General features: G+C 49.8%; 1 protein-coding gene across 3 annotated transcripts in view; it reads left to right on the top strand.

The window, feature by feature from the left end:
* KAZN (kazrin, periplakin interacting protein) overlaps positions 1-27,819 on the top strand; it is a 963,882-nt gene that overhangs the window by 812,098 nt on the left and 123,965 nt on the right. For all 3 annotated transcript variants that reach the window (XM_065936048.1, XM_065936045.1, XM_065936046.1), the window contains one exon: positions 8,907-9,098. In XM_065936048.1, coding sequence (XP_065792120.1) covers positions 8,907-9,098 — 192 coding nt within the window. The remainder of the gene's footprint in view (positions 1-8,906; positions 9,099-27,819) is intronic.

Here is a 27,819-nt window from a genome sequence, read left to right as displayed (position 1 = left end):
ATCACCCCAAAAGCTATAAGCATCAGGATCACGTGACGGAGACAGAAAGAACACGGAAATCTCTAGCAAAGCAAGGTTCCAGCTCTTGTCTGCCTGCCACTTGCCCTGTTCCTGGTTTCTTGGGTCTGTCTCATGTGCGGGGGGCAGGAGTGGAGGGACAGGAGAGTAGGCATGATGAACAGAGGTGGTTCAAGAGGGCTGTTTTCAGCTCACTATACAAAAACCAGGCGAGAGGGGACTCCAGGCTGGGTCTGCAAGGTCCAATCAAGCAAAAGGAAGTGATTTCAAGTCTCTTCTTCTTAGTCCTGGAGGCCCAGCCCTCAGGCTGCTCTTCCCAAATTTCTCTCTCCACAGACCATTACGTTCAAGTCCCACCTGACTCAATGTCCCTGTGGAATTCCAGTCATTTACAGAGCTTTGAGGAACCTTTGAGGCTGAGTCTAGAACCGAGGGCCACATTGCTTCTGTTGCCCCTGCTGACCTGACCGAATCCGGGACTCCTGGCCCCGCTTGGCTGTAGGGTCAGCTTACCCAAGAAGTTCTGTGACCTCAGGCCTTCCAGGCCTCGGGGAAGGATGCAAACAGTGGTGTCTATCCAGGAGGGTTTGAGGGCTCCCTGTTAACCACAGCGGGCCCTGAGAGGGAACATAGGCTTTGCCGGCCTTGGGGAGAGCTTGCAGACTGGCACCTGGACCCAGCGGAGAAGGGGTAGCTCAGGGGTGACTAGAAAAGGCTCTGCAGCCAGACCTTCTGAGTTTAACCACATATTTTCTCCCTGCCTTGGTTTCTTCTGTGAAATGGGTTTATCCCCTTGGGCTACTGTGAGAATCAAGAATTAATGGTGTGAGGATTTAGAGGTGTTTTGGCATGCATGAGAGGAGAGGCTAACCATGATGATGATGATGCATGAACTCAAGAATAGAGGGACTGCATTGTGGGAATGCAGCTGACCTCTTTCTCGTCATGTGCTCCCCCCACATAAAGGCGGAACAGAGGAGGTGCCCTTTGACCACTGGCAAAGACCCTCACCCCCTCTGCCTGGGCAGTGCGTTCTGCCAGCAACCCCCTCTCTGACCCTTTCTTTTCAAGATTCCCCTCTGCCATCAGGCACTGGCTTCTTGGGACCTGAATACATGCAGTCCTATTTAGTTTTGGGGCCTGGGAACCCATCTCTAACTGGGATTTGTTATGAATCATTGTGCCTCAGTCTTGACATTTAAACACTCCAAGAACAACCTGATTCCTTTTTTTTTTTTTTTTTAATATTTATTTGTCTGTGCTCGGTCTTAGTTGTGGCATGCAGGATCTTTTTAATTGTAGCATGCAGAATCTTCAGTTGCAGCACTTAAACTCTTAGTTGCAGCTTGTGGGATCTAGTTCCCTGACTAAGGATCCCACCTGGAGCCCCCCTGCATTGGAAGGTGCAGAGTCTTAGCCACTGGACTACCAGGGAAGTCCCTGAATCCTAATTTTTGGAACAAATGTCATCCTAATGTTCTGAGATCACTTCCTGGACCAGATTTGGCAGTGATGACAATAATGGCAGTCATGGCGGCAGTGGTGCCTTTTGAACACTCACAGCCTGCCAGGTGCTGCTGGACCAGCCCATGGCGGGGGGCTCATGACCCACAGGCTGACCTGGGCTCCATCCCAGAGCCCGCAGTGTCTCTGAACTCGGGCGGGGTCACCGCAGCCCTGCGTAGGTGCTGTGAGGATCCCGTGAGACGAAGCCTATAATCCAGTGGGCAGTATCCTGCACAGTCAGGGTCTGAGAATGTGGCAGTACCATCAGCCCTTGTCTCTGCCAGAGAGGGTGTTTGAACTGGGAGAGAACCGTGGCGTTGTTAAGCAAAGCATCGTGTCATCTGGAGTGACCTCCATCCAGCCGGGGCCAGCGGGGCATGGTTCTCAGGGCATCCAGTTTCTCTCCCACGGAGCAGGTACTGCTCAAGTGAATGGTGGTAGTTCACCGAGCCTGGGGCTGGATTCAAGTTCCCCTTCCGCTGAGCCCTGCTGGAGGTCAGGGGGCTGCTGAGCCCAGAACCTGGATTGGGGAGGAGAATCTATAAAAGTCAGTTAATGGAAAACCTGAACTATGTTACTGCCTCTCCCCCCACCCCCACCCTTTTTTTTTTTTTTTTTTTTTTGGCGTATAATTCCCTACAGCAAAGTGAACAGGTGTTAAGGGTACAGGTGGAGTTTGGTGAGTTTTGACAGATGTGTATGTCTGTGGTAGCTTCTCAAGGTGTCCATCTATGATGAGCAGCCAGGGACTGTCACTCTAGCCGAGGCTCTGCTTGGAGCCCCTCCATGCTCCTGCCCTCCCCCTGCAGAATGGGTGACTCAGCCTTCTCTGCCATTTAAGCCACCCCTCCCGGGCTGGGAGGCCCACAGGTCAGGGCTCCAAGGTCAGTGAGGCCAAGGCCTTTCCTCAGAACATCGGGGAGATTTGCCCTTTTCTATAATAATGGTCTTGACGAGTGACATGTGACCCCCATTTGGAACCTTCCGGAATGTTTCCACTTAGATGATTGCTTTGTTTAATGTTTACCACAGGCTTGGGAGACTGGTCTTGGCTCCATTTTCAGATAAACTTGGAGGTCACTTGTCCTAAGGTCAAATAGCCAGGAAGCTGGGGAGCCGGGACTGGACCCCGGGGCTGGGCTGGAGCTGGGCATTGGGTGTCAGCAGGGCCCCTCTGCCTCCTGGCCACGTCATTAAGGCGCTACATGGGGACTGTGCCCCTGGGGAGGGTGGCACATGGAGTGGCGGCTCTCTGTGACCCAGCTCCACGTAGGAAACAAGAGTGAGCCCATACCTCCTGGCGGCATGGCGGGGGGCAACACCAACTTGCCGGCCCTCTACCAGGGCGAGTGCCCAGCAGTGCTGGGTTCCCTCTGTGTCACCCACGGACTCTGTTGCCCTCTCCTCCCACAAGACAGTGTAGTGTGGGCAGGTGCTAGAGCTAGACCGCTGGCTTCCACCCCCGACTCTGCCCCTTACTCCAAATGACCTAAGTCACCTAAATCCTGTGCCTCAACTTCCCCATCTGTTGAACGGGGTGATCCCACTTCATGAGGTTATTGCGAGAATTCACTAGTATCTGTTAGGCATGTGACATACTTAAAACAGAGCCTGGGGCGCATACCTTGTGCTCTAGAAATGTTAGTAAAGAAGTCATTGTCGTTGACACACAGTAATTACAGTATTATTGCTGTTTGGATCTCTGGCTTGGGAAGGACAGACTCCCAAACCTCTCAAATGGAGACAGCCCAGAGGACTCTTGGATGGTGCCCTATAGTCAAGGAAAATAAGCTTTTTTCCTTTCTCTTGTTCCTCTCATCCCAACCTGTTGAGCTCACAAAAATTAAGCCAGGAAAGGACTTGGGGCTCTTCCCTGGGGCCAGGAGTGGTGGCTGGTTCCGGGAAACTGGTAGTCAGCAGGGAAATCAGAGGCTCTCCAGTGCCAGGTGGCCCTGCCCCACTGGTGCTGCTGCAGGTCTCCACACGGGGTGGGGCTGAGCTGTGCTCGCCAGGCCCCAAGCCCACTTCCCTTAGCATCTTTTTTTGCCCTCTGTGCATGTTACCTCCTTGTTACAACGTGGCTGCTGCAGTTCTGACCACAAATCTACTTTCCAGGCAAGAAGGCAGGGAGGAGACAAAGCCTTTTTTTCTTTTATTTAAAAAAAATTTTTTTTGGTCATATTGTTGCTTTGCAATGTCGTGTTTATACTATACAGCAAAGTGAATCAGTTATACATGTACATATATTCCCTCTATTTTGGATTTCCTTCCCATTTGTTGTTGTTTAGTCACTAAGTCAAGTCTGGCTCTTGTGAGACCCCATGGACTGTAGCCCACCAGGCTCTTCTGTCCATGGGGTTCTCCAGGCAGGACTACTGGAGTCGATTGCCATTTCTTTCTCTAGGGGATCTTCCCAACCCAGCAATGGAAACTGTGCCTCCTGCATTGCAGGCAGATTCTTTACCATTGAGCAAAGTCCTTTTTTCTTAAAGGGCAGTCTTCCTCAGGGACTATCTCCTATATCTTATCAGCCAGGCTGAGTCACACAGATAATTCTAGCTGCAAGGGAGGCCATGAAATGGCACTTTTTAAAATGCAGAACACTCAGTGCTCTCACAAACAAAAGATGTGCTAGGGAGGGACAGGGTCTCCCCAGCTCCCTTTGTCACCTGATAGGTATGCCACACCCCCTTGCCCTTGAGAAGAGGCCCCTGGGGGCTTCCACTGTGCGGCCTACCTGCTGGTAAGGCCGCCCCGAGGGCAGCACCATTGGTGACTGGCGGCTTCCCGGAGGAGAGCTGTGGGGGAAGTGCCATCTCCCAGGCAACACTTATTTCCGGCTTCCTTGGCCAAGAACATTGCTGTGTCTGTGTCTTCTTTGGCACCAGGCCCTTTCACCACTGGGCTTCCCTGGTAGCTTAGACGGTAAAGAATATGCCTGCAATGTGGGAGACCGAGGTTTGACCCCTGGATCGGGAAGCTCCCCTGGAGGAGGGCATGGCAACCCACTCCAGTATTCTTGTGGGGAGAATCTCACGGACAGAGGAGTCTGGCGGACTACAGTCCGTGGGGTCACGAAGAGTTGGACATGACTGAGTGACTCACACACACACACCTTTCACCACCATTCGCCCCCTGCCCTGAGATCCAAGGGTGCGTGGTTGCCCAGCGACGGGCAGAAAGGTACATAGTCGGTCTTTCCTGTTTGTGTCCCTCCACAAAAGATAGAACGGTTTCTCCAGGAACATGGATCCTTCCCCAGCTTTCGACACGAGGCTGCCTCCTGTCCCTGAGTCTGTAGCCGGCTCTGCGCCAGATGCCTCACCAACCCCATTTCTTCCCTTCCCTGCTTCGTGCCCCTGGATGAGCGCTGACCCCAGAGCTCCATGCCCTGACGGGGCGACTCTGTGCTCTCCACATGCGGTGAGCGCACCCGAGGAGCTGAGTGGGTTGTGACTGATTTACACTTAATCAGCCACGTGTGTCTCACTGGGCAGGGCAGCCGTGAGCCAGAGCAGGGACCCCTGCCCTGCGAAGGGGAGGAGCGCAGCATTCCTCTAGATTCATGAAGAGTCCATTCCTCTAAGGGCACTGATATCAGATATCAGGCGAGTGTAATCTCCTAGGTTCTGTCTCCTCTCAACAAAAATTTGAAGCGTCGGACATTAAAGCCCTCGCGCGTCCCAGCTCTTGGGCAGACCGTGTTATAGCTCTTAGACAGATCAGTGTTACAGCTCAGTTTTATTTAGAAAATAGCAGGAAAAAACATCCTCCAGGCATGAGGGCATGCCGACCCAAAGAGGCCAAGAGAAGAGAGACCCCCGGCCCTTTGGCTCCTCTTTTTATGTTTTTTCCTCCCCCAGGCCTGTGCTATGTAAATTGGGCTAGCCAGGAGTGCTGTTTGTTCTACCTGAGGTCCTCCTGTCCTCGGACTTTCCTTTGGCCTTCCTTTGTTCTATTTTCACAGACGTTTCCCTTCCTTGTCTTTTAGCCACCGCCATTTTGGACTGTTTCCTGTTCTACCTAACATTATGAAGGCCCAGAGAGGGACAGCGACTTGCCCTAGGTTGCACAGCGAGGTAGCTGTCCTTCTGAGACAGAAACCCAAGTCTTCCAACTCTCACTTCTTCATTGCTCCTGGGGGATGCATTTGCTCCCCTCTCTGCAGAGGAGAAGGGGAGTTGAGGGCACACAGTCCTCATCGAACGCACATTTAATTGTATCACACGATCCTGTCATTCCATTTCACAGTTGAGGCCACTGAGGCCCAGGGAGGGGCGTGCACACGTGCTAAGTCCCTTCTGTCATGTCTGACTCTTTGCGACCCCATGGACTGAAGCCCGCCAAGCTCCTCTGTCCACGGGATTCTCCAGGCAAGAATGCTGGAGTGGGTTGCCATGCTGTCCTCCAGGGGATCATCCCGACCCAGGGATCACACCTGCATCTCTTGCATCGGCAGTCAGGTTCTTTACCACTAGCACCACCTGGGAAGCCCCCAGAGAGGGAAAGTGCCTGCTGATGGTCCCAGAGCCGGTAATGGGCTTCAGTCTTGTGAGGTTCTCTGTGATTGCAGTCCCAGAGCTGTCACCTCTCTTTGCCCCGGCACAGTCCAGGTGGTGCAAGATCTAGTCTAGTGGGGCAGGTGCAGTTACTTAGCTTGGACCAGCCTCTCTCCTTCTGTGGAGTTGTTTTTCCAGCCTGGTCTCCTGAGACTTTTCTTCTGCAGGAGCCACACCTGGTTCCCGCCCTCCTGCTTGTTCAGAACCTGACTCAAGGGGCGGGGCCTAGGTGTCCGGTATACCTATTAGCAACCTGAGCACAGGAAAAAAAACAATCCACCTTTGCCACTGTTTGCTCAGGAGAGGGACACAAAGCCCCATCTTGCTCTCATCCAAGTAGTGGTGGTGGGAAGGCAGAGAAGGCTATGCCAGGCTGTTCTGTGCCTTCACTTCCTTCCTCCTGGGACATCATCTAGCACAGGCCTTTCTCATGATGGCCCCGTTTCATTGTGATGGAAGTAGGGTTGCTGGGTAAAACACAGCACGCCCAGTTACATTTGAATTTCAGATAAACATCTAATCAATTTTCAGCATAAGTATGTTCAGTGTAATATATAGGACACACTTACATTAAAAATTATTTGTTATCTAAAATTCAAATTTAACTGTGCATCTGGGCTTTTTTGGTTCATTTTGCTTCACTTTGTTTTGCTCAATCTGGCAACCCTAGAGGGGTGACATTGTCCCCACGCAGCGTACATGGCAACTGAGAGCCAGAGAAATCACAGAGCTTGCTCAGGGTCACGACAAGGCCCTGGTCAGGCCTGGATTTGAAGCCAGGTCTCTTGGAATCCTCTGCCGTCTGTATAGATAGTAAACAACCTCAGTGGCTTCCTCTGGGCTGTTTGAGAAAGCCCTAAAATAAAATAAAAAACAGTTCTGGCTTCTACTTGCCTGGTAATGTAAATATAAATGGGATACTTAGCAGTCACTCACACCCTACTGTGAAATAGACATTTGGTGACTGTTGAGTGGGAACAGTCCCTGACAGCTGTGACTGGGGAGAATTGATGAAGGAAAATATCTTGGCCTATTTGGGTTGCTATAACAAAAATATCGGATGGCTTATAAACCACAGAAATTTCTGTCTCACAATTCTGGAGGCTGGAAGTCCAAGATCAGACACTGACAAATTCAGTGTCTGGTAAGGACCCTCTTGGTGACTCATAGCTGTCTTTTTTGCTGCATCTTCACCTGGTCACTAATCCCATTTATGATGGCTCCACCCTCATGATCTGATCAGTTCTCTTCACATACTGTCATCACCTGGGGATTGGGTTTCACATGTGATTTTTTTTTTTTTTTTGGCTGCACTGAGTCTTCGATGCAGCATGCAAGATCTTCGATCTTTATTTGCCGCCTGCAAACTCTTAGTGGTGGCATACAAACTCTTAGTTTCAGCATGTGAGATCTAGTTCCCCAACCAGAGATAGAACCTGGGCCACCTGCATTGGGAGCATGGAGTCTTAGCCACTGGACTATCAAGGAAGTCTCTCCCATAAGAATTTTGAATACAAACATTCAGTCTATGGCAGAAAGCAAGAATGAAAGACGCCAGGGAGGCCTCCGCTCTTGTGGGTGGCAGCTGGACCCAGGTGGCCTCAGAGGAGGTAGTTGAGCTGGACCAGGAACAGGGGCTGGAGTTGGTGCCCCCTTTCCCCAGGCTTCTGGGGGCAGAAGGGCCCCGAGTCCCTGAGGCCTCAGCTCTACTCCCCCCCCCCCCACCCCGGCCTTCCCCCACAGGCTTGGCTCTGCCTTTGGGTCCAGGATCCCCAAGGAGTGCAGTTTGTGGGACCTTAGAGAACACCACGCACCTGGGAGGGCCCTGGGCTCCTCCCAGGGTCAGGAGCCTGGGAAAACAGCCCCATTTCACAGGCAATGAGCACTTGCTGTATACACGGAGCCCATCCCCTGGACCAGGCCCCCTGAGAGGAGGGAGCCTCACCACCCCACGAGGGTTAGACCCATTTTACAGAAGGGGCATCAGAGGGGGAGGGACTTGCTTGTGGCCTCACTCGTGGTCAGTGAGGGAGCCAGACCAGAGACCCTGGGGCCTCAAGAGCTGTGCTGCAGCTGGGCCCTCTGACCCTCACAGGAGAGGACTGTGCCCGCCCCCCCAAGGCTGGAAAGAGCTTGACCTGTGGCAGAGAGAGGTATCAACCTGCAGGAGGGTATGAGCTTAGTGATGCTTCTGAGGCCAGCCGCTCTGCTTCCATGAGTTTCTCAGAACTTCTTTAATCAATCTCTAAGCGAGGTGAGCATCTTGCCTGGGTCTGCACCGTCCTGAGTTACTGTTGTGCCGACTGTGCCTGGGGTCAACCAGTCCTGGGTTCAGACCCCACCTCCGTTACCTACTCACTTTATGAACTCACGGAGTTTCTTAGTTTCTCTGCACCTCGACTTCCTAACCTGTGAAATGGGGCAAGACCTCCTGCCTCCAGAGGTTTTGGTAAATGAGGTAAAGCACGTAAAGTGTAACTGGGTATGACTATGACGCTCCTGCCCTCTGCAGGGAGGGAGACCCCGGCCATTGGAGTGGATGCTCTGGGTGCGGCCACAGTGGAGCCCTAGACAATGTGGAGGGGTGCAGGGGTGGGGGTCCCACTCGGCATGCTCTGCAGCCTGTGGGTGGGGCCCAGGACTGGGGCAGAGGCTCTTTGCAATAAGGTGGTTTTGGGGTTTTCTTCCTGCACATAGCAGGAAAGGTGCTGAGCACAGAGCAAACAGGAAAAGCCAAAGCGCCTTCAAACTGTCCCCAGAAAAGTGAGCCAGCACAGCCAGCACCCCCTGTCCCTGCTCTAACCACGTGCCCTTCTCCCCTAGCGCTCCTGCGGGAGGAAGTGTCCCGGCTCCAGGAGGAAGTCCACCTTCTCCGGCAAATGAAGGAGATGTTGATGAAGGACCTGGAGGAGTCGCAGGGTGGCAAGTCCTCTGAGGTCCTCTCGGCCACGGAGCTCAGGGTCCAGCTGGCCCAGAAGGAGCAAGAACTAGCCAGAGCCAAAGAAGCCTTGCAGGGTGAGTGACAAGTCGGGGACAGCTGCCGCCTCTCCCTCACCTGGGGCCCAGCCGGGGCCACGGGGGACACCACGAGCCAGGGTCCTGCGTCTGCAGGGGGAGTGACGTGGACCCGGGAGTCTCCCAGCACGGGCTGCCCCTTCCTTCTTGGGTGGAGTCCTGTGTCGTGCTGGGTCGGGGACAAGTGTCATTCCATCCTGAGGTGTGACCACCTCAGGTTCTCCATCACGGCCGATCATGGGGCACCTCCCTCCCAAGGCGTGATTGGCAGGTAGTCAGTTATCTTTGCTGACCCAGGGCACTGCCCCAGCAGTCGGGTCTCCTCTTTCCCAGAACTCTCCGGGTCCTGCGGTGCCTCCCCTGCAGGACAGTGTGGATGTGCGGGGGTCTGTGCTGGAGGACATGTCTGTCCGCCACTTCACTCATGCTTGCCATGGTGGGCTCCCTCTTCTTGCTTTAACTTGGTCTGAAGGAGCTCCCCTCTAAGAAATGCAGCACGCAGCCCTGGGTCGGGGGAGGAGCTGGGACAGAAACCACTTGAGGAGACAGGAGGTCAGTGGGCCCATGTGTCAGCTGCTTTCCTTAGAGCTGGCCTGGGATACTGGCGTCTGGCATACCCCTCTCTCCTGGGAGCCTCCTGTCCACAGTGTGGTCTCTAAAGGTTATTTGAGAAAGATTGGAAGCCTTCTCCGAATAGTCCTGCAACAGGAAACATTGGGGGAGAAAATATTTGCGGAGGTCTACCTTGATCTCTTGAGTCTCTCTTAGTATCTTTGATTCTCCTGGGGAGGGAAGAGGCAATAAAGCTTGGCAACCTCCTTCCCACTTACCACTGACTAGAACCGATAAATACTCTCTGAAGGCTTTGTTTCTGATGCCAAAGCAGGTTTATTCCTTATGTTGATTTCAGCCTGCTGTAGCAAAGACCCCAAAACAGGGTGACTTAAAGAATCTGTTTGTCCCTTTCTTCTATAACCGTCTCAAGGGCATTTCAGGCTGGTGGGCATCTCTGCTCCCCTTGGCCTGTGATGGTTCCAGGGAAAGAGCTGAAGTGTCTTTGGCAGGAGTGTGATCATATGGCTGGGCCTGGCTGCAGGGAGTGCTCAGGGTCTGTGTCCCAGCTGCAAGGCTCCCGAGGGTTGGGAGTTGGGGGTAGAGAAGGAGAAGGGATTTTGCTAGGTGGTTAGTTGACTTTACCCTCCTGGGTTTCTCTGACCGGAGATGTGAAGTGAGCAGCAGAACACTGGTTAAGCCAACTGTCTGTCCATCACCCCACCACCCAGGAAGCTCAGGAAACCACTGAGCCCTCATCCAGGTGTTCCAGCCTTTTTCTGTATCCTTCTCAGCAGTACACCTTATTCTTCTGGTGGGCCCACTGGGACAGTGTTCAGGGTGGTTTGTTCAGGCCATGGCAGGCAGGTGGTCTGTGTCATGGTCCAGCTGATGCTGCATGATCAGAAGTCCCTGTGCCAGGCATGCACACTTTCTCTACATAAGCCTCTTGCAGTCCAGGCAGATCTGTGTGAGCCCCCTCCACTCCCAGCTTCCCGGAGGCCCTGGGACATCCCTACCTTTCTCAGGAGGGAGAACCCAAGTCTCAGGAGTCTCCCGTACAGGGCAAGTGTTCCTGGGCTTGGGACATGTGAGCTGGTGGCCTTTGGTCTCGCCAGGCTTTGCAGTCCTGCAGAGAGTTGGGAAAGCAGCCAGACACTGTCTCAGCCCCCTCAGCTGGTGTTCATTGCAGGACAGAGACACCTGCCTTCTGTGTCCTGGGCCAAGGAAAGAGCTCTCACCCTTATTCTGCCTTCTGGACCTGTGAGGAGGAGGACTCCCTCTGTCTGCTGTTCCAGGGCCCAGGGGAATGGGCAGAGAGGCTCATTTACCCTCCACTCCCCAGCTCCTAGGACAGACGGCCTACATTCTCCAGAGCTCAGCTTTCTGATCTGACTGATGGGACAGTAACAGTGAGTTACATGTGGTCGTGTCTGTGAAGGCTGTTACCATGATATGCATCCTTCTCTGTGTAAACCACAGGGCACAGAGCTTTGCAGGAATTTCTTCCCAACTCTGTGCTGTATGATTTCTTATCCATCTCCAAAGGTCTTCAGGGCCTTGCTCAGGGACCCAGAGATCCCCTTGATGGGGCAGCTCCTTTGTAGGAACAATAATTTCATCAAGAAGGATTTGTCAGTATTCATTCAAGGAAAGCTTTATTGAGCACCTACTGTGTGTTACAGTGGGCTTCCCTGGTGGCTCAGATGGTTAAGAGTCTGCCTGCAGTGTGGGAGACCCAGGTTTGAACCCTGGGTCGGAAAGATCCCCTGGAGGAAGGAATGGCTACCCACTCCTATTCTTGCCTTGGAAAATCCCATGGATGGAGGAGTCTGGTAGGCTACAGCCCATGGGGTCAACAAAGAGTCAGACACAACTGAGTGACTTCACTTTCTTTTTTTTCTACTGTGTTCCAGCACTGTTCTACGCACTTGGTCTACCATTCACCCCAGTCCTCTGGGAGGTACTAACCATTTCACAGATGGAGACAGCTGAATGAGGTTCAGGGAGATTAAGTAACTTGGCCAAAGCGACAAGCTGATTATCAGCAGAATCCAAAACTTTATCCACTGTGCTAAACCCCTTTCCTTCCCTCTGGATGAGGTCATTGGGGATGAAGTCAGCCTGGACAGGAGAGACCGGAGGCCACCCTACCTCAGCAATAGGGACAGCAGATTCTGGAGTCAGATCTGGGCTTGAATCCCAGCTCTGTCACTTACTAGCTGTGTGACCTAGGACAGATTCCTTAACCTCTCTGAACCATGATTCTCTTGCAGAAGGTAGCAATACCTGTTTTTCTTATAATTGAGACCAGTTATAACTGGTAGCTACTTCACAGAATTCTCAGGCGGATTAGAGATTTGAAGTACTTGGCTCAGTGCCAAGTACCATTAGTGGAAATATTTAGTGATGATCAGATGAGAGGGGGCTTAGAAGACCTCCTTGGATCTCTTTGGAGATGCTGGTCACCTGATTTCCACTCAGGGTGGTCCAGAACCTAGACCCCCTGAGCCCATCTGCATGCAAGGTAGCAAGTATTCCTGAAAAGCAGTGAGGTGAACACCTTCAGCGCCGTAAGCATCCTGCCTGGCATTCTACAAAGTCACAAAGATGCTGCCTCCCTGGCCACAGCACGTGGTGAGTAAATTGCAGACAGATGTGGGCAGAAGGAGACTAGGGCATGAAAAGGGATTTATATGCCGTTAATGAGAAAGATGAGAATAAATGCACCAGCCAAGAAAGCTGCAGATGTTGGATGACACTTGTTAACAACCAGCGTCCCTATGATGGGAAAATGCAGAACCCCCAGAGACTTCCACTCTGGTGGTCCCCACCCGGCCACCCTCAGTCTGGTAGCTTGGAGTTGGTTGAAACTAGAATTTTTTTTTTTTTTTTTTAACATTTCTATATTTATTTAGTTGCACTGGGTCTTAGTTGCAGCACACAGGATCTTCAGTCTTCGTTGAGACATGCTGGATCTTTAGTTTCAAGATCAGGGATTGAACCCAGGCTTCTTGCTGCACTGGGAGCTCAGAGTCTTAGCCACTGGACCACCAGGGAAGTCCCAAAACTGACATTTTTCAATACGTGAGAAGATTAGGAACCCAAGCAAACACCCGAGACATCAGGCCATGATTCCAACATCAAAGAATCCAACAAAAAGAATTAAGTCTGGGAGAATTGGGGTTTAGAAGGTTCTGCCGGGATGAGTCTGGGAATGTTTGGTTTAGGACTTTGGTCTCACCCTGAGTTCAAAGGCAGAAGCTCTGAATGATCGTTTAATAAGGAATGGTGTCGTCGAGTTTGTAAACTTACCCCAGAGTCCCTGCGTGACCCCAGCCCCACACGCGTGGTGAGCTTGTTGCCTGGGGGACTCCTTTAGGGTGTCTTGATTCCCCCTCAGTTTCATTGATTTCATTTGAGATTCAAGGCATTACAGAAACAATGATCATGAAAATTTCCTTCTTCCCTTTGTTAGTCACTTAACGGCATGTCGAGTGTGTTGAGCATTTTCCCACAAGGATAAATACTCCTTGAAAACATAATTTTTAATGACTCCATAATGTTCTGCCAAATGGAAGCTCTGTAATTTATTTAGCCACTTTTCTGTTATTGGACATTTAAGTTGTTTCCACTTTTTTTTCCCTTTTCATTCTTGCTGTTATGTAGCACTGTGCTATACAGATCTGTGTAAATCTGTTTCTTAGGACAGCATTTTTCAAACCTTCTGGTCTCTGGACCACTTTTCACGCATAAAATTGATGACCCCAAAGAACTTTTGTTTATATGGTTTAGATCTATCAGTGTTTGCTATTTTAGAAATCAAAATCAAAACATGTCTATATTATCAGTAATTTATTTTAAAATAACGATACTAAACCCATTACATGTTAACATTATTTTTAAGTGAAAAATGACTGCTTTTTCCTAAATAAAAAGACTTGAGGGTGAAGGGGAGCATTGTTTCACACTTTTCAAAAACTTTTTAATGTCTGACTTCATAGAAGTCTGCAGAGTTTTCATAGTTACTCCTCAGTCAAGCTACTGTGATTTGTTGTTTTGATTGAAAATCTAGCATCACAAAGATATGTATCTGGAAAAGGGAAGAGTAAATTAATTGTCTTATTAGATAACTGTGGATATTTCTCTTGATGCCATACTGCTGCTGCTGCTAAGTCGCTTCAGTCGTGTCCGACTCTGTGCAACCCCATGGACGGAAGCCCACCAGGCTCCTCTGTCCCTGGGATTCTCAAGGCAAGAACACTGGAGTGGGTTGCCATTTCGTTCTCCAATGCATGAAAGTGAAAAGTGAAAGTGAAGTCGCTCAGTCGTTTCCGGCTGTTTGCGACCCCATGGACATGCAGGCTCCTCCGTCCGTGGGATTTTCCAGGCAAGAGTACTGGAGTGGGGTGCCATTGCCTTCTCCGTGATGCCATACTAGAACTCACCAAATGGTAGTTTTTTAGAGGTGTGCTGAGTGTGGAATCTAAATCCATATCCAATGAAGGTTTTGTGCTCTGGATGGACAAAACCATTGGTCAGATTGGCATTTTGAATGGAGATTCTGGCTCAGTGGTAAAGAATCTGCCTGCAATGCAGGAGACCCGGGTTCAATCCCTGGGTTGGGAAGATCCCCTGGAGAAGGAAATGGCAACCACTCCAGTATTCTTGCCTGGAGAATTCCATGGCCAGAGGAGCCTAGTGGCCTACAGTCCATGGGGTCACAAAGAGTCAGACACGACTGAGCAACTAACACACACACACATGGAGATTGTACCCATACGTGATTTTTTGGAATCTAACATTGATCACTCAGAAAATAACGGTTCCCTGAGTGATGTGAACCCTCCAAAGGTTGATATATTTCATTGTCCAACATCAAAAAGTCACATCTGTTAACATCACTACCAACCTCTTCAGAAAAGTCTTTAAGCCTTGAGGAGCTGGTAAAGTTGTCATGGCCGATCAAGTTTGCCCAAATTCTGATTTTCACTCAAAATTTCAAGTTTTATCGCTGGCAACAAATACTGTCACTTGTTTTCCTAGCAGTAACAGACTTACTTATTTGGTAACTTATTAGTTCAGTAGTTTGCCAGATACTATAGTGTATGTTAGTCATTCTTTCACTTACAAATGATGTCCTACAAAAAGTGACTAGCTAGCAACTCAAACACTTTCCCAAATGATTTTCCTTGAGACTGCCATTGTACTTTGATATGCAACAAAAGAGTTTTAAGTGTACTTCGCATTTTATTTTAAAAATATGTACTTGGGGACCAAGTTTGAATAGAATTATTTATTTTTACCTCTTCCTCAAGGATTTTCTTAAGTAAAACTGCCCCTCCCTTTTTTCCAACTATGAGTGCATCGTGTAAAGAACATAGTTACTACTTACTCAGTTTGATGCCACTGTAATGATTTCTGCAAAGATGTCAACATTTTACCCAGCATAGCTTTTTTTACCAACATTACAAATATTTACACAGTAAAAGAGGAAAATAATGTCTGAGTACCCGTCTAGTCAAGGCTATGATTTTTCCAGTGGTCGTTTATGGATGTGAGAGTTGGACTGTGAAAAAAACTGAGCGCCAAAAAATTGATGCTTTTGAACTGTGGTGTTGGAGAAGACTCTTGAGAGTCCCTTGGACTGCAAGGAGATCCAACCAGTTCATCCTAGGGGAGATCAGTCCTGAGTGCTCATTGGAGGGACTGATGCTGAAGCTGAAACTCCAATACTTTGGCCACCTCATGCAAAGAGTTGACTCATTGGAAAAGACCCTGATGCTGGGAGGGATTGGGGGCAGGAGGAGAAGGGGATGACAGAGGATGAGATGGCTGGATGGCATCACCAACTCAATGGACACAAGTTTGAGTAAACTCCAGGAGTTGGTGATGGACAGGAAAGTCTGGCGTGCTGCGATTCATGGGGTCGCAAAGAGTTGGACATGACTGAGCGACTGAACTGAACTGAGCTGTTATGAAATAGATTTCCTCTTGGACCCCCTGAAATGTTATACCAATAACATTGTGGTGTTGTGGTGGTGACAGCCAGCATTGTTTAGCACTTTTAGCTCAAAATGCCACACACTTTAGCTCATTTAATTTTCACCTGAGTATGAGGTGGGCTGTGAATGTGCCAAGATTACATAGCAGTATCTGGTTTGGGCCAGGTTGAGACGTCAGCAGGGACAGAGAAGGTATTACTGTAGGGGATATAGCATGGTAAGAAGGCCAGCCTGTGTACGGGAGTGGGAAGGTAGAGACTGCAGTAGGAGGTGGTAGGAGACGATCACGGTGAACCCCAAGGGTTGGACCCTAAGGTTGAGGAACATGGAGGTTCTGAGCAGGAGGAAAGTAGGAGGAGTGAGGTGTTAAGATGATCCCGTTGCCCTTTCCCACCCTCTCTTCACCTTGCAGCCTCATCTCTCTCCTTCTGGCATGTGGACACACGTGTTACGTGTGTGTAGTTCCCCAACATGCCTGTGGATCTTCTCCCTTCTCTGGGTCTTTGCATTTGCCCTTTCTTCTCCCCCAGTCTCCTGAGAGTCATTCTTCCTTCAGCTCCCGATTCAGGCTCTGCTTCCTCCAGGAACCTTTCTGGACCATCTGCACTGATGGGTCCAGGGCCTGTGGTAGGCAGGATCATACCCCTTGACCCCCAAGATGTCTTCCTCCCAGTTTCTAGAGCATACGTATATGGTGGTTTACGTGGCTAGTGAGAATTAAAGTTGTTAATCAGCCATCCTTAAGGTGGAGGGATGATCCTGTGGGCCCAGCGTAATCCCGTGGGTCCTTCAAAGTGAAAGAGGGGGCAGAAGAGTCAGAGTCAGAGCAAGTCCGAGAACTGGTTGGAGATTTAACATGAGGACTTAATCCATCAGTGCTGGAGTTGACGATGGAGGCAGGGGCCACAAGCCAAGGAATGTGCATGTCCTCTCGAAACTCGAAAAGACAGAAACAGATTCTTTCCTAGAGCCTCCAGAGGGAAGGTTGCCCTGCTCATACCTTGATGTTAGCCTCTCAAGATCCAGTTCAGACTTCTGATGTCTAGAGCTGTAAGATACCAGATCTGTGGTAATTTACTGCAACAGGAGGAAGAGGCTAGTAAGGGCCCCTCCTGCCTGTACTTCACAGCCCTAGACACTGACCTCCCCTAGGACTCAGCACACACTGTGGGGTGTCTGTATCCTGTTGGGCTTGCCACTTGCCAGGCTCCTCCAGGCACAGCTCCCAGCACAGATGTAGCCTTATTATCTGAACAAAGCCGATGATTGGTGAGCGCGGCAAAGGAGAAACGATGCCCAGGTTTCCTCTCTTCAGCGTGAGGAGTAAGCCCTGGCAGGGCCTTGTCCCTGCCTCACAATGAGTCACCTGTCCTATACTGGGCTCCTGGAAGGAACTGAGCCTTATTATTTAATCTGCTCATTCAACAAATGTTTCCTGAAAGCTTCCCCACAATAGAACCTGTGCCTGTGGCTCAGACTGTTTGGAGGCGGATCAGACCCAGGCCCTGCCCAGAACCCAGTGACTCGCCGGAAACCCACAACATACTCAATGCACATTCATTGAATAGTATATTTTTTAATGACCAAACAGGCTGGCAGGTAAGAATCTGTGCCGCAGATATTCTGCTTTGAGGAGTTCTGGGGTGCAGAGAATGTCCTAGGCCTTGAGCAGCAGGGGACACCAGTGTCCTTTTTGTTCATTGCAGGTGTGGCCATGTCTTGGCTGCCTTTGTGAGAGTAACTAGACCTGCAGACAGTGAGGCGGTAGGTGGCCTGAGTGGCTGTTGAGTAGAATAATGTGTCATCACTCCTGCGATGGTTCTGCCCACCTGCTTTTTTTACACACACATCCTTGTCTCCAACGCTGTGTGGGTTTGAAAAGCAACTTAATGTTTCCTATTTCCCTTCCCACATCCGCACTCCATTCTTTGTCTCATTCCTTGCATCAAAGGATTTGTTCATCTTTGGGGCAGTCTGTTGCCCTGGGTTGAATTTATATGCTGCCCTTTGATAAGTAAGTCATACACAGAAGCTCCTTGGGCCATCTAGCCTGATGCTCTGGCAGCTGCTGCAGCCCCCTGCCCCGCCCCTGGAGCCGGCCCTTCTGTTCCACAACCCTGATGTCAAAGATGCTTAGGTGGTACATCTTAGAATTTGGTAGAAGCTTCCAGAGAGTTTTAACTCTACTGACAGAATATCTTCCAAATATGCTAGTGACTTTTTTTAACAGTTAACAGATCCCCCTTGAAAGCATCTTAGATTCCAGATTTGATCCAGGTGAAAATAATCTGGGGTCAGGTCAAAGGAGGGTCCAGAATCTTTGCTGTCTGTCGCAGCTCTGTCTAGGCTATGTGTCTCTGGCAGCTTAGCTGCTTCACATGGCAGCTCGATTCCCAAAAAAGAGCACATTCTGTGATCTACATGTTTTTTTATAAATTTTTTTTGGAGTAGTTTGAGATTTCCAGAAAAGTCGCAGAGTCCCTGTATGACCAGTTCGCCCATCACCAGCACCTTAGATGCTATAGTGCATTGCAAAACTGCTTTTCAAGCCACCTCCTGCTTCTTGTTTGCTGAGGTCTCATTGGCCAGAGCAAGTCACATGACCATGCCCAGCATCATGTGGGCAGAGGCTCTCAGGCTCTGGTTCCCAAGAAGAGGAGTTTGCTGATGGCCGTGACTATGGATCCACAACAGAGAGCTTTTTGTTTTATTTATTTTTTAATTTAATTTTTATTTTATATTAAAGCTGATTTACAGTGTTGTTAGTTTCAGGTGTACAAATAAGTGCTTTAGGTACACATATCCATGTATCTATTCTTTTCAGATTTGTTTCCCATTTAGGTAATTGTAGAATATTGAGTCACACAGAGTTGGACACGACTGAAGTGACTTAGCAGCAGCAGAGGCAGAATATTGAGTAGCATTCCCTATGCTCTTCAGTAGGTCCTTGCTGGTTATCTGTTTTATATATGAGTGCATGCATGGTAATGCCAAACTCCAGATTTATCCCTCCCTGCACCTTTCCCCTTGGTAACTGTAAGTTTGCTATTGATGTCTGTGTGTCTGTTTCTATTTTGTAAATAAATTCATGTGTATCATTTTTTTAGATTCCGCATATAAGTGATATCATGTGATAATTGTCTTTCACAGAGAAAATTTTAACTAGAACCATATCCAGAATTTGGTTAGAATCCAGGGTTCTGGTGACACATGACATCAACCTTGTCCCTTTGGGCTTCTTTGCTTTTTACAGGTTTTTACATCTGAGTGACCTGTGTCCTCTCTCCTCGCCCTGTCTGGGGATTTCCCCCTGGATCCTTGACTCTATGAGTTGGAAAAGCAGCCACTCCTGTCCCTCCCCCCACGTACCCTTTATCACCCTTTCCGTGTCCCTAGACCAGAGTCTGCTCCCATGGCCCCCCAAGCAATTACCCTTTCTGGGGTCTCCTTCAATGCTTTGAGTCCAGTTCTCAATAGATTACATTATGTATTAATGTTCTGATTGTGGCAGGCTTCCATTTACCCTGAGAAAAGCAGCAAGACTGGTTAGTTTGCAAATACACAAACACCCTCCAAGACTTAACCTCCACATATCTGTTTAGGAAGCAAGTACCAGCGCCCAATAACTGTTCCCTATTTAGGAAAAAATACCTCATACACCCATTATGTAGCTGGGATGACTGAGGTGTGAACACATAATAAATCTCTTTTGAGCAGTAATCACCTCAGCTTTTTTTTTTTTTATTAATTTTTATTGGAGTATAGTTAGTTGCTTTACAATGTTAAGTTTCTACCGTACATCAAAGTGAATCAGCTATGTGTATACATACATCCCCTCTTATTTCAATTTCCTTCCTGTTTAGGTCCCCACAGATTCTCATTAGTTCCCTGTTTATACATAGTAGCAATAGTGTATATATGTCAATCCCAACCTTCCAGTTCATCCCACCCACCTCCACCCAGCTTGATGTTCATACATTTGTGTTTCTATTTCTGTTGGTAAATAAGATCATCTATAAAATTTCCCTGGTGGCTCAGAGAAAGAATCTGCCTGCAGTGTAGCAGCTACAGGACACACAGGTTCAGTCCCTCCGTCAGGAAGATCCTGACCTAGAGGAAGGCGTTGCAGCCCTCTTCAGTATTCTTGCCTGGAGAATCCCATAGACAGAGGAGCCTGGCAGGCTACAGTCCATGAGGTTGTCCAAGAGTTAGACATGCCTGAAGCAACGTAGCACGCACATACTATTTTTCTAGATTCCATATATATGTGTGAATATATGATATTTTTTTCTCTCTGACTTACTTCATTCTCTATCAGCTAACATTTATTTAGCACTTGGACTTATTTTTGCTGCATGAACACATTGACCCTCCCAACAACCCTTGTTAGAAGATGAGTAGTGTTTATTAGCCTCAGTTTCCCCATTGACAAAATGGGGATGAGAGAGGCTCAGATTTTTCTAGTTTCCTGGCTGTTAGACTTGATCCTCAGTGACCCTGGTTTCTGTTCTTAGCAGATTCTCTTGATTCTGAGGTCTTAGGGGTGGTCATAGCAGAAGAGAAGGAAGGGAGTGAAATTGGGAAGAAAGAAGCCAGATCTGGGTTTGGAAGCACAGATCCTTGAGTGTCACTCCGGGGCCCCTTGAGGCACCAGGATTTGTGGATTCATTTCTAGCTTTTGCCCTGGAGGTTGTCCCAGGGAGTGGAGGTGTCAAGGCTGGTCCCTGAGACACACAAACCAAGAGCTTCTCTTCCTGACCTCCTCTCCCTGCGTGGCTCAGTGAACACACTTCAGCCCCAGGACATGCCAGTGGCCTCGGTCACCACATTTAAGGTGTGAGCATGGGCTGCAGACCTTGAGCCACTGCTTTAGTTAATCCCCACTCCCTTCCCAGGAAGGCCAGAGACTGATCGGCTAAGAGGAGGAGAGAAGAGCTCAGTGTGAGAAAAGCCAGGCTCTCGAGCTGCCTCTCAGAAGGCATTGCCCGAGACCCTGTTCAACCCTATTTGGAGCCGTGGCCTCCATCACTATGTGAGCCCATCTTCCATGATGGACAGGACCTGAATCTGTGGCAGAGAGTGAGAGGGTCACAGTGGCCTCTGTCCTGGGAGAAGAGCTTCGGCATGAGCCAGGCCAGGGCGGAGGTGGGGGGAGGGTGTTCGGAGCTGGCCCCCCTTCTGGGGTGGCCGTGGTGGGCACCAGCCCAAGGTGGCCATGGACGCGGCGTCAAGTTTGACGGGGGCCTCAGCTGTGATTCTCCTCAGTCCTGGTTGGGTCCCCAGGGGATGCTGTCCTGGCCTCAGACAGGAATCTGGGGGTGAGCTTCCTTCCTGGGAGATGCCCCCGATGATGGTCAGGCCGGAAAAGATGAAGCAGGGCTTTGGGGGCCTTCAGTGAAACATGGGGAGGGGGGGACAGAGGTGGCACAGGTCCAGTCAGACCCAGCACGCGTTCTCAGGGACCTGGGCTAGCCGAGCCCTCCGCACCCCACCTTCACTTCCTCCTCAGATCCAGCCCACATGTAGGTGGACTTAGCCTGACTTTACAGTTGGGTAAACTGAGGTTCCTAGAGGGTTTCACAGCGTGCAGGTCTCAGGGTTTGAGCTTGAAGTCTCCTGCCTGACACAGATCCTGTCCTGCTTTCAATTCTGATCAGTAGAAATCTCTCCAGTGTTGATAAAATCTTACCTAGAACCCCACTCACTTATTCATTCAGCAAACAGTGAGGTTCTCCTATTTGCCAGGCTTTGTTCTGGCCCTTTGGGGTATATCTGTGAGCAAGATAGAAGGTCCATTTTTCATGGATCTGCTGTGTAACAAACAGCCCCCAAATCCTGACTCAAAACAACCCGCGTTTTTCTTACATCCTGTGATTTTATGTGGCAGGAACTTGGCAGCTGGGCAGTTCTTTGGCTGGGGGATTTTTCAGTTCCACATGGTGGATGGGGTCCTGCTGTGGTGGGCTTTTCCCCTGGAATGTCCAGGCCAGCTTCATTCACATGTCTGGGGCCTTGGTGACACTGACAACCCAAACACCCATTTGTGGCCCCTCCTCAAGGCAGTCCAACCTCCTACACAGTCTCAGGGATCCCGCAGAAAGGGGTTCCAGGAAATCAGGGAACAAGCTATAAGGCTTGTCGGTCTCAGGCATCACTTAGTGTCATTTCCGCCACCTTCTGTTGATGACAGGCCAGCCACAATGCCAGCCAGACTCCGCACTATAAAAAGCATGTATGGGAAGTAGCATTGTGTCCATCTTTGCAAAAATACCATCTGCCGCACAGGGGAGGGAGAAGGCCAACAGCAAACAAGGAACATAGAAAAACAAAATCATAAGTGTTAGAGGCTTATCAGTACTATAGGGGACATGGAAATTTTTTGCAGTGGGATGAGATAGGAAACCCAGTCATTCCACTCCTAGGTCTTTATTCACCTAGGAAATATATATCCACACAAAGATTTGTGCACAAATGGTCCTAGCAGCTTTCTTTGTAATAGCCAAACGCTGGAAGCAGCCCAAAAGTCTATCAACAGAGGAATGAATAAACAAACCAACATAACCTACGGTGGAATTCCACTCGGCAATAAAGCAACAAACTATTGAGATGTGCAGTCACGTGGTACATCTCAAACTCATTATGCTGAGTGCCAGAGTCCAGAAAGAAAAAAAGTGTATCCTGTATGGTTCCATTCACATGAAACTCTAGAAAATGAAACCTGATCTGTAGAGACAGGAAGATCAGTGGTTGCCTGGGAGATGGGAGGAGGGGCAGGAGTGTGGAAGAGCAAACTTTCAAGGGGGAAGAGCAAACTTTTGGGGTGACGGATGTTTATGTATGTCAGGTTATATCAAATGGTCCATGTTGCATATGTGCAATTTATTATATATTATTTATTATCTGTAGAGGTGTTTTAAAAAGAGGGTGTGGTGGCTTAGGAATCCTGGGTGGGGGGCATTTTGAAGTGAAGGGCATTCATCGCTCTCTGGGCCCCACTCAGGCAGCCTGCAGCTTAGCCTTCATGCCGGCCACAGAGGGGACTCAGCCCCGGGTGGGCAGGGCCCTGTCCCGGCAGGACCTCAGCACCTGAGGCTCTTGGGCTCCACGAACAGGCAGAGATCAGTGAGGTCCAAGGCTGCATGTGCCCTGGCCTGGGCTCCCAGCCCAGGTCTTTAAATAGGTCCAACCACATGGGCTGCCCAGTGGCTGTGACAGAAGCTGCTAACAACCTGACAAGCTTCGTGCCCAGAGCCTGATGTGGGGGCACAGAAGGAGGAGAGGCATTTTTGGGAAACCCTAAACTAAACACTCTTGCAAAGAGTCGGACACGACTGAGCGACTAAACTGAACTGAACCGAAACTAAACACTCAGCAATTTAGAAAGAAGTGTTCTGATTCAACTCGGGGGCCCAGGTACCATGCTAGGGAAAAGATGGAGGTTAAAACCCAATGGCTTAAAGATTAATACTTATGTTTGATGTGTAGGTAATGAATGCTATTTTGTATATTTATGCAATAGTGCTCTGGGCCAGGAACACATAGGCTATAAAACCCATGAATGATCTCAGAGAGGTCTCCCCATTTTTCAGATGAGAAGATGGAGAGCCAGAGAAGTAAGCTGCTGCAAGGTGGAATTTAACGCAGGGAAGGTGTGCCTGACTCTAGGACCTACACAGCCCCGTGGGGAGCCCACAGCTGCTTGTTTAAATGATTAACAGGGGTTTCTTTGTTTGTTTAACCCTTTCTGAATTCTGACTCTTTATTCTCTTTTTTTTTTTTTTCAATTTTTAATTGGAGGATAATTGCTTTACAGTGTTGTTTTAGTTCCTCTGTACAACAGTGTGAATCAGCTGTGTGTATACATACGTCCCCTCCTTCTGGAGCCTCCCTCCCACCCGACCCCCACCCCACCCCCTAGGTCATCACAGAGTGTGGAGCTGAGGTCCCTGCGCTTTAGGGCAGCTTCCTGCTTGCTATCTGTTTTACACATGGTGGTATGTTTATGTCAGTACTGCTCTCTCAATTCCTCCCACCCGCTTCTTCCCCTGCTGTGTCCACACGTCCATTCTGTACGACTGTGTCTTCATGATTTCTAATGATGAGTCATCTGCCATGTGCTTCTTGGTGACAGGCTGGGCCCGTGAATCAGAGGCAGTGGTACTTGTTGGAGCTGGCAGTCTGGGTCCAGGGCTCTCCAGCAGGGTTGCCCCCAGCCTCTGTGGGCCTCATCTGAAAAGTGGGAGGGTTGGGCTAAGTGTTCTTACGAGTCCCTGTTGTGGTATACCTCAAGCAGCAGACTCAGAATGCAGGGAAAATATCTGCATTGGGGGGGATCAAGCCAACCTCTGAGAAAGCCAGGACGGCAGCTTAACACTGCCTGCTGACTGCAGAAGTGGTGATAGAGGTGATGACAGTATGGCTTGTCCCCACATCACAGCAGCTGGGCCTCTCTCTGCCTGCCACCAGGCCTGCCACTCTCTCCCCAGCCCAGGACCAAGACCTACACCCCAGGGCCAACCAGCCAGTCCTTAGCCTCTGACCTTTGCTGCCCCTGACCTCCAGAGAAACTTGCTCACCGAGGAGCTCTGGGCCATGAAGATCTAGAATCATCCTTCTGATTCAGGCCTCGCCAGCAGAGTGGAACCCAAGGAAAGAACAGACTTCAGCATGAACTTACCAGACAGCCCAGTGGTTACAACTTCGCCTTCTAGAGCATGGGGTGGGGATTTGATCTCTGTTTGGGGCACTAAGATTCCACGTGCCTCACAGCCAAAAAGAGCCAAACATGAAACAGAAGTAATAGTGTAATAAATAAATTCAATAAAGATTTAAAAACCCTGGACTCGGGCAGAAGGCAGGGAATGAAGTGAAGGAAGTGATTCTCCCCCATTCTGCAGTCACTTGACGAGGAGAAAGGGGTGCCCCTTGCGTGGTCTCCACTCACGCCATCACTCAGATGGGGAGGGAGCAGGGAACATAATCCACTCCACGGTCATGCTGGCAGGAGACAAAGGTCAGAGCTCAGATGGTACCAACAGGTCACGTAACCAGAAAAGCCAAGCTGAGGGATGCTGCCTGTGACCAGTCAATGTTCCTAACACCTAGCTGCCCTGGAGACAGGCCCGATTAGATGCTCATCCTGGTGCTACTGTCTCCCACCCAGTGTTCAGCACCGGATGCAGCATGTGACCTGAGATGAAGGCAGAAGATGGAAAACAACATGGACCCTTCAGGACTGCCCCTTCCTCGGGGAGGTGGCTGTTGACTCAGTGCTTTAAGGCTGGAAGCACGTTGAAGTCAATGTCTGAAATGTGTTTGTGTCTCTATGATTGTCCCACTCCTGCTGCCCAGGAGTGAGCAAGGTTGGGGAAACAGGGCAGGGCAGAGACGGGATGTGTGCTGAGCCCACGGGCCGGCACCCAGTAGGTGTGCAGGAAATGGACCAAGAGCAGGGGGATGGCTCACATCCCGTGTGAACATGCACACAGGGTGTCCCTGGTCTGGAGGGCCTGGTCGTGGGCGGCGTTCCTCAGTCCGGCTTTTCTGGTTTCATGACCTGTTGGGACCATCTAAGCCCTGACCTTTGTCTTCTGCCAGGATGACCATGGAGTGCGTTGTATTCCCTGCTCCCTCCCCAGCCCGGGTGATGGCATAGGTAGGTAGGTGCACCCCTTTCTTGTTGTCAAGCAACTACAGATTAGGGGAGAATCACTCCCTTCAAGGATAGAATGGGCTGGGGCGGTACCCAGAGGGAGAGGGACTAGCTGCCTGGGCCAGTCCTGCCAAAGTAGAGCAGTTTCCTGGCTGGAGTTCCCAGAGAAATGTAGCCTCCGCAGAGACAGTAGGCTCACATGCTTCCCAGGACCACTCAGGGGCCAGCTCTGCTGCTGCTGCTAAGTCGCATCAATCGTGTCCAAGTCTGTGCGACCCCATAGACGGCAGCCCACCAGGCTCCCCCATCCCTGGGATTCTCCAGGCAGGAATACTGGAGTGGGTCGCCAGTGCCTTCTCTGGGGGGCCAACTCAGCATCCTACAAAGATCCTCACTATTCTTTTCTCCATGTGAAGAACATAAGCTCAGAGGGGTCACGTGACATGCCCAGGGTCATGTGGGTAGTAGAATCAGGTCCATCTTGTCCCCTCCACTTGAACTTGGACAAGTTGCTCAAGTCTCCTTCCCCATAGGTAGGTATTATAGCATTGGTATCATATAACAGCATCTATCCAGTGGTTGTGGGGATTAAATGAGGTGATTCATAAGAAGAGGCTGGAACAGTAAATATTTAATAATTAAATATCTGCTATTCTTCCTTTATTATTTTTCTTTTACTGAGTTCAGAGTGATTGTATGTTTTATTTTCCAAACTAGTTTTATAAGAGTTTTTTAAGAGAAAGGAGGTCTATTAAAAGTTGTCCTGATAGTAAGGGATAGGTAGGGAATTTGGGATGGACATGTACACACTTATATGTAAAATGAATAACCAGCAAGGACCTACTGTATAGCACAGGGAACTCAGCTCAGTATTATGTAACATCCTAAATGGGAAAATAATTTGATACATGTATGTATAGAATTGAATCACTTTGCTCTATACCTGAAACACACATATTGTTTATCAACTATACTCCAATATAAAATTAAAAGTGTTTTGTTTTGTTTTTTAAGTTGTCCTCCAACAATCAGAGCAAACTGGGACTGTCTCAGACAGACGAGATCTATAGCCCTTGACCACAGATAGTATGTGAGGAGGTAGACAGGTGTCAGACCAGGTCCTTCAGGTCAGAGGCAGGCATAAGCAAAGCTGTGTGTGGAGGATGTTCATAGTTCACACAGGTGACCGGGAAGTGGCTGAGGGGGCCCCTGCCCCCCTGGACAGGGGGAGCAATGTCCCTCCACCTGCACCCTGACCCCGTGGCCCAGAAAGCATCCTTCCCTCCCCCCAGGTTCATCTGCGTGCTCTGAGGCCACATGCGCGACCAGCATCATGGTTTACAAGGGCACGATGGACCCTTCCATTCTTTATGGACCAGAAAAAGGTGTGATGTTTACCACGACAGAGTGACATAGTATGACACCTCAGAAACCATTCCGAGACCCTATTGAGCAGGAGGGAGCAGAGGTGGAGACGGATGCTATGAAGTCACGGGTCGCATCCTCAGTTGACACCAGAGGAACAAAACTTTTGGGTGGCGGCTCCAGAAGGAAGGATGAGGGGAGGCTGGAGAGGAAGGTGGGGTGACCAGAGGAGACTCCTGTCTCCAGCCTGTGTGGCTTTCTCGTAAACCTCAGCAGGAGCACGTGAGGCCCTGAGAAGGTGGGGTTTCCAGGCAACCGTTGTTACTCACCCACCTGGACCTGGTGTCTCCCAGTGGAGCAGGGTGTTCCTGGGGGCTCAGGTTCCCAGAGGGGTCAGAGCAGCCTCCTCCGTGGAGCAGGGAACGAGGGGGAAAGACCTGAGCTGTCGGCAAGGCTCTGTGAGGGTAAATGATGTGCCCCAGCTAAGCTAGAAGCTGTGGCCTCGACCTGTATCTTAACTCCCAAACCTGCATGCTCACTGAGCTTCTTCACTTTTTACTGTCTCTGTTCCTAAAACAGATTTCTAAACTTCTTAATGGAATCTTGAACCCAGTAGAGCAGTTTGTACATAAAGATCTTACCTCAAGAAGTATAGACCAGTCACCAGTCCGTGGATTATAAATGCATATTTTTTAAATTAAAATTAATGTGATTCCTGCTAGCCTAATTTAATAACCTTTGTGCAAATTAGAAAAAAGCATGTAGTTACAGCCATAGCACCCTGAACATACCCGATCTCATCTGATCTCGGGAGCTAAGCAGGGTCAGGCCTGATTAGTACTTGGATGGGAGAAAAAGGCATGTGGACAGATTAGGAACAGGTGCCTCCCCGTCCCCCACCTTGAGCATAGCCCTGCTGACCTGTCGCCTGGTGACTGGCAGGCAGCACCTGATGTGACCACATTCCTAAGGGGTTGCAGTCCTGTTGCAGGGTCTGGCAGAGGGGCAGAGAAGTACCTCTGCTCCAGGTAGCTGTGACCCTGCGCTGAGCTGCACAATTTGACAAGCGGAACACCAGCTGGGTTTTATCTCCCACTCAGCTCAGCTACCAGGCACTTTGGGGGAGAGCACCAGCGGTGCAGCTGTC

This window comes from Muntiacus reevesi, chromosome 5 (assembly GCF_963930625.1).
Source record: "Muntiacus reevesi chromosome 5, mMunRee1.1, whole genome shotgun sequence".
NCBI lineage: Eukaryota > Metazoa > Chordata > Mammalia > Artiodactyla > Cervidae > Muntiacus > Muntiacus reevesi.
This window is presented reverse-complemented; position numbering and strand designations above follow the sequence as displayed.